We start from the raw sequence: 10,102 nt of genomic DNA, 5'->3' as shown, positions 1-10,102 counted from the left end.
TTGACCAGGTGCAACAAATAAATTTGTTGTACCAGTAGAATAGGAAGGCTTTGTGTTATCCCTTCCGAAGACTTGCTTCTCCTCAGCCAGCAAAGTGGAAGATGAGGGTGTTGTAGTTGAAAAAGTTCTTGTGTAGCTTCTGAACCTCTTCTTTCGAAAGCTCTTGACCATCTCGACTTAGTGTTTCGACGGCTCGATCGTCGAAGAGCGCCTTAAGGTCGAGATTCGACAGGCGTCCAAAAAGAGTGGTATCTATCGGGATGCTTAAGGGAGGAGTCCCAAGAATTGCCGAGACATCGAGGATGGTAAGGTCGAGAGGGCTAAAGGGAAGGACCATGGTATTGGTGGCCGAGCACCAGAAACTCAGCGCTGCCATAAGGAGTTCTTTATCCATTGCTAGCTCCATGGTTGAGAGTTTGATGGCATCATAAATACCCAGAGCCTTCCACTCGTGGCCGAAGAAATTTTCCATTCAGATGACCCAAGCTGCCCAGTTGGCATTGGTCATAGGCTAGGCTCCTTGGGGCTTCGATAGGTCCCACTTTGACCAGTCGAACCCTTGCAGTAAGGGTGTCAGGCAGTGAGCCTTGAAGAGTGTGGTGATGGACGAAGGTACTGCATCTTTGAAGAGTGGCCTTAGGATTTGATGAGTAGTGCTCAGGTCACTCTTGAAGCGCAGGGTTTTGATGGCGCTTCAATCGATGAAGCTTTTGCATTTTCTGCATTCGTCGTTGAGCTTGGAAATAAAGGTGTTGGAAGTCATTTTGGAAAGCCTCGGAGAGTTTTGGAGGAATGCTTAAGAGGATTTCTGGGATAAGGGTTTGTTTTTTCTGGGATTTCGAAAGCAAAATGGCAGAGAGATTTTTCAAAGGTTTCTGGAAGCGTGAAATGTACAAATGGGAGGATTTCAGGTATTTATAGGTGTATTGAGAGAAAGGTCAAATGTTTGATGATCTAAGGCGTTTTGATTTTCAAATTTGAGGGAAAAATTGATCAGGAAATAGCTAATCATTTTGGATATCTCTGGAATCTCCAAGGATAGGATCGAGGTTCTCGAGGTTTTAGGATGCACGATTGCGTGCGATGGCATATTTAATGCATTGATGAGGAAAATACGCTTCGGCGGGTGCACGGTTTCGAGGGCCATGATTAAGGGCTATTAGGTTTATGGGAGAATCAACACATGGCAGGACATCGGGAAAAATAGAGATCGTGCAATCATATTTCATAAATGCACATGGAGGTGGTTATCGAGACGATTAGGTCTAATGGTAAAAGACGTTTTCGCTTCTTCAAGGTCAAGGCTCGATCGAGGATTGACAATTGACGACCTCAGAAGCGAGGGGGCAATGTTTAGGCCCAGGCCCAAAATAATATTATTGGGCCGAGTGTGGATTTATGTTCGGCCCAAAGTTTTTTTAATATGTTATGGGCTGCCTGGTGGTCCCGAGCCGTTCAGCAAGGATGGTCGAATCCTATCTCAAGAAGGAGTAGTTCGGACGAGCGAAGGGGTCGAAGAAGTCCTGATACGATAAGAGGTCCTAGTGCAATTTGGATTCTCGACCAGCAATGAATACGGCCTAAAAAATGGGTGAGTTTAAAGTCCGAATAGGAGTAGGATTGGTCAAAATGGAGTTGGAACAGAACAAGAAGTCCCAATCCAGGAATGATTTTGACTCGATCCCAATGAGGATTTGGTGCTATAAATACAAGACATCATGCAACAATCAAGCCCTCTCGAATTTAACACACAATTGCTCTGCGCGAACCTCTCAAACAACTTGAGATTTTTCGTTTTCTTTTTCTGCCAACACATCTTCAGTTTGGATAAACAGCACTGTGGAGGCAACCAGCGAACATCTTCAGTTTGGATAAACAGCATTGTTGCTGTAGAATCAATCGACCGAGGGGCATCTTCAGTTTGGATAAACAGCACTACATCGAGGCCGACTGGTTATCTATCCAAGTCTCGGTCGAGAAAGGTTTCCGGATCCTTGTGGGCAGAGGTCATCTTATTAGCCTTCTCGGCGAAGTAAGGTGTTATGAATTACAACATTCGGCACATTGAACGCCGAGTGATTTTATGATTGGATACTCATAAGTGAGTTTCAGAGTTCGGCATTTTGACGGTCGAACTACATTTACCATCAAGACATACATTACCTTTGAGTACTTGTGTCCATATAGTCTGGTGTCGATTCGACGTGCTTATACACTCACGACTATAATCACTGTGACCGAATCCGGCGCCGACGATTTGTGAACTTCGCAGAATTAGCAGCCTTGTCTTCAGGCTCGAGAATCCAAAAGCCGAGACTTGTTCCTTCCTTAGCCGTAAACGCAAGATAAAGAAGTCAGCAACGCGCTCAATGCAACATCAACAAATTTTACTCCTCGGTCGAGCTCGGCCAACGAGTTGGCACGCCCCGCATTTAACTGAATGACGTAGTTAGCTTATTAGTTACTCGGCCTGCGTGCCACGTAGGTTTTGTAATTTTTAGAGTCAACAAATTTCAATAATTTTTCAGTTAAAATTTCGAGTGACACGTATGTGAGAAATTAAAGGAAAGATGTGGCCATTTGAAAATTATTGAAAAAAAATTAAAAGAAAGATTATTGGAAGAGGTAAGAGAATAAAATGTGAAGAATTGAAATAAAATAACGTAAGATAGTATGGAATGGTGAAAAGTATGTGAGAAAATGTGTAGGAATGGTTTAGGTATTTATAGGGAAAAAAAAAGAATTTAAAAAAAAAAATTTCGCCCCCAAAAAAAAAAAAAAAAAAAAAATCAAATTCCAACAGTAACATGACGTCAGCTAATTGTTGCATTTGAATTAGGCCGGGCTGGAGGGCTAGCTGGTTGGCTGGAATAGGCCAGGTCGCTGGCTTGATTTCAGTTTTTTGGCCCGATGGGTCGCACTAGCCCTTTGGCCTAACCCTCGATTGGAGACGGTTTTCGTGTCATCCCAAGCTATTTTTAGCCCTATGACCCTTTAGCCGGGTCACTTGGAGATGGCCTTACATGCATGTTTTCGGCCGTCACTATGGCATCTTATAATGTTTTAGACTAATAGCACAATGTTATGCTATGTCTATATCTTTATTCACGTGATATTGTGTTATTGATTTAAGACATCACTGCAATGGCAATTTAAATTTAACACTACATTAAAAACTCGTTTGATAATCATTTTGTTTTTTGTTTTTATTTTTCACTTTTGTGTGTTTTTAGATGTGAGAAAGATACATACGAGAAAGGAGGTTAATGTGAGCCTAAGGATATTCAAGAGGGCATTTTAGGACAATACCGACAATCAATGAAAACGAGTTATCTAACAATTTTTAGCTCCCAACCTCTCACACCATTAGTAACAAATTTTGAAAGTGCTAAATTTTATGAATAATGACATTTTGACAGGCCAAATAAAGCCTTTAGCCCCTAGCCGTTGCCCTTCCACTAGGCTTGCTCTTACATCTCTCTATCTCCAACCATCCTTCCTCCACCCTTCTAGTTCCCCCATTTCTTCCACGACTTTTTCCATAACATAACACAAAAATGAAAACTAAAAATTAAAATTAAAAACAAAATAATTATCAAACGGACGCTAAAGTTTTTAAATTTCTCTGAAATTTTCTGGTAGATTTGCGCATTACTCATGACCAAGTTCTCATTGGTTGTGAATGATAAAGTTATAAAGGGTCTCCGGCAATGCACTCACAGGCACGTAAACGACTAATGCTCGCATAGTTTCTGAAAGCAAGAAAAATGGTTCCAGAACTCAGTTTTCAGAGACCAAATTAGAAAGTAAAAGAAATGTTTGATCACAAATACATCAGGAACCACACCAATGGAAACTCCGATTAACAATGTTAGTTGATAGTAAACATTGTCATCCATGAAATAAGAAACAGGTTAAGTAAACCACCAAGGAGCAAGACAGAAAACGCATACATGAACATATCACACACACCCACAATTTGCAAATCAATCCAAACTATATATATTCACACAATGTCATAGAATCAGTTAAAGCTCCAATCATTGGGCCGAGCTTTTCTTTACCGCCAGGCTTCAATCCGCTCCATCGTTGAATCTATGCGACTCAGAGTGCTGATTCCCCTAGCCTTCTCAATAAGCCCTGTTTCCCTTGTTACAGACTTCTGATCACTTAGTTTAGGCCCTGTTTTGATAGTTAAATTACTCGACTGACCAGGCGTGTCCTCTTGAACTTCAGATGTCATCTTGCTGGCTCTGCCAGCTTCCATTTCATTAACCAAGTAGTCATCTTGCACTGCATTCTCGCAACACCCACTGCCGTCAGGATTTAGTTTCTTTACCAGCCTCACCAAACTGCTAGCCTCTCTATTGGTTAGGTTACTGACTTGGTTAGAGATGGAGGAACTTTCAGATTGAGGTTCTTCAGTAATCACTGACTGCTCTTTCTCTTGGTTACATTTGCCAATATCTTCCTCGAAGGACTGGGAAGGGCTCTGGTGTCCATTATCGTCAGAGGGCTCTACATTGCACACAGGAGGCTCTACCGCAGAATCCTTTCTTTCTTGCAATGTCTTCAAAATAAGTGTTTTGAGGAAGTTCATCACTTGGACTGCATACATCAATGCAGTCAAAGGATCTGCCATCTGAAACCAAATAACTCAGTAAAATCCGTCAACGCTCCAACCATTCAGTAAGGGATTAAAATTATACTGTTATCTTCTATTCCTTTTTTTTTAAAGGGGATTAAAATTAACATGATAATGAACATAGTGCGAAATCATTTAATGACTTTCTATGCAAAACTACAATGATCCAAAACCAGGGCAGCGGGAGGTGTCTTGGTGATGCTTTATATCTTTGTATGTCATATAGGACAAAGCTTAGCATACAACATATGACATAGTAATATCCTCAACCCTTAAACAAAAAGAAGATGAGAACTAACTGGAAATTTAAAAATGTTATACATGTCCTAAACTAAATAAACAATAAGAATAAAGAATTCATTCATGCAGCGAAAGCGTGTATCCAAAATTCCAAATTAGTGATTTGATTCTAAGAAAGTCTACATGCAATCTTTCAGGAAGATATTAATTATGCTTTCAGACTAGTGGTGTTATATCAAATGCACTCTTCAGGGAAGATGGAAAAAACAATGAATAGGAAACTATACACACCTGAGTCATGTTTGGTGCAAAAACCATGGCTATGTTGCGTGCATTCATCTTGTTTAGATGTTCCTGTTGAACAACATCAGCCATAAGGTTGATGGCCCAATCCAGTAGAGAAGCTTCAGTCGGCGGCAGAAGCCTCACAAGTTGTGAACAGTCATCTTCAGTCTGGCATTGCATTACCTGCTCAGGCGATAGAGAGTCCAGAACCCCGGCTGGGAGTTCCCTAAACCAAGCCTAAATATCCAAGTAAACATCAGGTGAATGTATAAGGAATCAAGATAATGCAAGATGAGATAAACAGAAGGTACAGCAGCAATGAAGAACATTGCAAATCCAAGTGTTGACTTCGCAAACCAAATTTTGGATCTTAGTATAAGGAGAGTAAGAAATAGAGGAGAGAGACTGGGTAAACAGAAGAAAGGAAGCGAAGATCAATAGGGAGACCAAATGGTTTTATTATTTCGTAATTCATGCTGTCCCAAAAGAGTTGCACCATGACCTATTTATGAGGCCAATTTGAGAAGCCTTCAAAATCAAATTCCTTAGTGAAAAAACTCTTAACAAAATCAAATCAGTAATCGAATCCTTAATTGAATTTCTAATCAAATCCCTAAAATAGGATGGAAGTCTCAAAATAGTAATTATTCTTTTTATACTCCTCACCACTCTCCATGGACCCTGCTAGACAAACTTGTCACCTGCGAGTTAATTTCTGGTTGAGACCAAAAAATGAGTATGTGATGGCACAAGTATACAAAATTCAAAATCATTCTCCAGCACTTCCATTCATTATCGAGGAAAGGGTACACAAGATAGTGACAACTGACCAATTAGGCTCAAGGGTTCCTCAACCAAACAACGATCATGCTCACATTTGTGTACTTGTTGTGTCTTAAACTGTGCTTTTAGCATGAGCCCTTGTGGCTTTTTAAATAGAATTCACAATGAAGTTCAACACATCTGAGTAGAAGACAATTCATAGAGGCAGAGAAACAATGAACACAGAATCCATAAACCCAATCTGCAAAATAAGAAGGATTTGAGAGAGAATTAATTCCCAGTGAAGTGTTCCTACAAGGGCCTCTCCAATTGGAATCTCACCTGTTTTTCTCTTTATTTTAATTCTTTGTCCCTAACATTAAAGAGCCAGTCTGAATCCCACTAAATCAAATCCCATAATCAACTCCCTTGAAAATTAAATCACTAATTAAGTACTACTAAATATCTGAATATAGTTGAGTAATTATCCTCAAGACTCTCTTTACCTGAGAACTACCCGGAAAAGATACATACCAGGACATCATCAAACTTAATTTTCCTGTTATAATTGTCATGCTATAGAAGAGTTTTTTTTTTCTCTATCAAGATTCATCAAAACCATGATAATCAAGGGGCTAATGAACTCGTAGAAACAGTCACAGCATAACAAAAGTCAGCACAATATTAATGCAATGGCTTAGAATAGTCAAGAACCTTTTGATCACACCATTCAAAAGATGGTGGTATAAATACCAAGATGGTAAGGGTGGAGGTGGATCGCAAAAGAACCATCAGTGGTGGTGTTAACCTGATGCAACGCTTAGAAATTATAGTAGAGTAGGATTTCCTTTTAACTTTTCCTTAATTGAGATGAGTTTCAGGCACGACACCCAGTGTTAAATATAGGAAGCTTTTGAACTCCTTGCTCTACATTGCAACATAATAACATACAATGCAGCTGCCTGTGTGTAGACATCTATCTATATGTCCTTAATGTAGCAAAAGCAATCCATATAGTTGGGGGGCATACCACAGAAAGCTGATTAGTTGGCCGTACTTAAAACCCATTTTGCCAACAAAGGTGAAAGGGTCATCTAGAAAACATGTCTTTTGCTAATGAGTAAAGTAGCAAAAGGACTCTAGCTTTGATGTAATTCCTGACCAAAGATACAACAATTAACAAACGTTCTATATGTTTCATTTTGTTCAGATGTATAACTGCAATGGTTGCATAAAATAGAGTGTAAGATCGACACTGAAATTAAAAGTTCGTAAAACGAACTGACAAAAAAACATACAGTTGAAGTTCATTGTTGAAGTCTTAAAGCACGTCGCATTTGTTTAAGACACATTAAATTCATATACACATTGAACTTCATTTGGGACTTTTTTGGCACGTAAGTTTCTGAAAACTTGAAAAGGAAATAATTAGTCCAAAAGAAGCTATTAATTACATCCCTGTATCACTATCCTAATTCATCACTCAGATCATCTCACTTTCACGGCTTCACATATTTCATGCAAACAAGCATATGCCAAATATGATGCAATACATTAACTATCAATCATAATGCTCTACCTTGATCAGTCCTGCCAAACAGTGTATATCGATGCCTTCTGGTACATCTCCCCTATTTAATTGGTCCCTTACATGCTCCTCTTGACTGTTTTCGGCATTAATTCTGAAAATCCCTTCTGCCTACATGTCGAACAATATGAAAAAACTTCAGGGGCAACAATATAGAAGCAAAATTACCCCATATCAACACAGGAAATACAAAAGATGAAACAACTATAGTTTTACCAATTCTTAAATAAGAATTCATGATATGAATATGGAAAGCATGGAGGGAAGTGAATACCTGAAGGCCTCCTTCAGCATATAACCGTCCTTGCATAAGCAAGAGAATTGTTGGCACACTATTACCTCTAGAGTCGTATGACAGCTGCATGGACTCCGTGGAAACTCCAAAAACAGTTGTACTACATAGTAAAAACTTAAAGTCAAGGGATAAACAAAGAGACAGAAATGATAATACTTGAATGATTATCTTTCTAAACAAAACAAACACTACCAAGCTTTGATTCAGGAACAAATAGTTGAGCTGATGTAATGCCGTAAAGAGTTCCTTACACATTGTGCAATTGCAAAGTTTCATCTCATTCATCTGCGATGATCCTGAATGAGATTGAATCTGCAATTGTCAATGTCATCGCCCTTACTCAATCGAAGACACCACTCGACCAACCCATCGGGAAGGTAACACCTTTAACCAATCCACAACTAGGCCGAAATCAAGGAGGTTAATAGAACATAATCAGGCAATGCATATACCTCAGAATGTCGAGGTTTAATCAAATCCGGCCAAACCAAAAAAAAATCAGAAATCGACTGTAGTGTACCCTCACAACCTCAATAATTCCATAGCAAAACAAAAACAATACTATATAAACAACATGCACTATTTAAATTCAAGAAATTCACAAAATTTCAATATCAAGCAAAACCCATCGACCAAAACCAAATGCAAGCAAAGCCCATCAACTAAAAACAAATGCAAGCAAAACCCATCGACCAAAACCAATAATTAATCAACTGCAACAACTGGGTTAAACCCACATTGACATTTCACCCAGAAAGGTAAAAAAAGAAAAGTTACCTTGCACTGGGAGGCCTACTGGGCACTTCAGGTTCAAACTCCACGGGCAAACCCAAGAACCCATTGAACCTATCAAAGGTGACATGGGCAACGTGCCGCACATTGGTTGGCCATCCGATCTCCATAGCGCAAACCTGCCTCCTGTCACTCTTGCACGGAATCAAAGATTTCCTGAAAAAGGTGACCAGCAACGCCAACAGAGAAAGCTGCTCCCTTCTGCGCTTGTCACGGTCCTTCGCCTCACAGTCAGCCACCGCAGAGTCGCAATCGTCGTCCTCTTTGCTGCGCGGGGGTGCGCCGGACAAAGAAGACGGGGGTGCGCAGGACAAGGAGACGGATGAAGAATTGGAAGGAGGAAGAGGGGAAGAGGAGCTGGGTCTTGGGGAGGAACAAAAATGGGAAGGGGAATGGAGAACCTCTGTCATGGCTGGCAACGAAAGCAACCCCTTTTCTTTTTCTTGATTAAAAAACAAAAGAAAGCGTTTTCAAGATTGTTTCTTTGGCTTGGTCTTGCTCAAGGTTTTGCAGAGGAGAGAGAGAGAGAGAGAGAGAGAAAGTCGGATGATAATTGGATTGAAAGGAAAGGAAAGGAAAGGAAAGGGTCTCATTTGGGGAATGCAATGTGGGACGTGAGTATCATTAACTGAAATAAATATGGTTTTTTTTTTTTTTTTTTTTTGTTTACAGAGGGGAGAGAGAGAGAGAGAGAGAGAGAGAGAGAGAGAGAGAGAGAGTTGAGGATTTGGTGGGAAGTCATGACTCATGAGAGAGAGGAAGTAAAATACGGTAGGTTTTGGACGGCTTTAATTTTCTACGCGTAGGTTTTAATTAAGCGTCCACAATCCACATCGCCCCTTAGTTTGGCAGGCTCACTGTAGACTTTAGAAAGACTTGGAGAGTGAGGTTGGCTGGCGGCAGGTATTTGGCATTCGACAAGTTTGTAAACTGGGTATATTTTTGCTGGCCTCTCACTCTCGAGTGGGTATAAAAATCAAAAAACTGTGAAACCAAACCTAATCCAATTAAAAAATTATAAAAAATCGGGTTGACCAAAACCGTTCAAATTTGGACCGGAAGCGAACCAGTTTAAAACGGTTCCACTTCATTAATTTTTTTTTTCTTTAAATCTAATTCTTTAGCCCTTGTTTGACATAAGAGCAATGCTAGTGAGACCTAATTTATAGATAAAATTTTGAAAACTAAAAGACATGAAAGTTGATGATTGGTTTATTACTTAAGCGTCGATAAACATGTTCATTTCTGTTGGTGACACATCATTTGTTTGCATATTTTATCTTCAAATTGAGTGTGTCTAGCATTACCCTATATATAAATACTAAGCCCAAACTAAAAACCTATATATAAAATTCTCAAGTACAAAAGTCAAACTCTTGGTCATTACCTCACCTCATCCATTCAACTATAGTCCTTAGTTCACATTCCAATTTTTATCCCTCTCTCTTCTCTTCTTTTTCTCATTTATCTTTATGCATTATATGCACCTTAATTT

General features: G+C 39.6%; 1 protein-coding gene across 1 annotated transcript; it reads right to left on the bottom strand.

The window, feature by feature from the left end:
• Window positions 1-3,784: 3,784 nt before the first annotated feature.
• Window positions 3,785-9,177, bottom strand: LOC137742225 (rho GTPase-activating protein 5-like). The gene is made up of 5 exons (XM_068482036.1): window positions 8,593-9,177; window positions 7,795-7,915; window positions 7,512-7,631; window positions 5,177-5,407; window positions 3,785-4,642 (listed from the first exon to the last, which is right to left on the bottom strand). Exons 1-5 carry the CDS (start codon window positions 9,015-9,017, stop codon window positions 4,061-4,063), a joined length of 1,479 nt encoding a protein of 492 aa, XP_068338137.1. The 5' UTR covers window positions 9,018-9,177; the 3' UTR covers window positions 3,785-4,060.
• Between the last annotated feature and the right edge of the window lie 925 nt (window positions 9,178-10,102).

The sequence above is a fragment of the Pyrus communis genome, chromosome 8 (genome assembly GCF_963583255.1).
Source record: "Pyrus communis chromosome 8, drPyrComm1.1, whole genome shotgun sequence".
Taxonomy (NCBI): Eukaryota; Viridiplantae; Streptophyta; class Magnoliopsida; order Rosales; family Rosaceae; genus Pyrus; species Pyrus communis.
The sequence above is the reverse complement of the archived record's forward strand: the minus strand, read 5'-3'. Positions and strand labels throughout refer to the sequence as shown.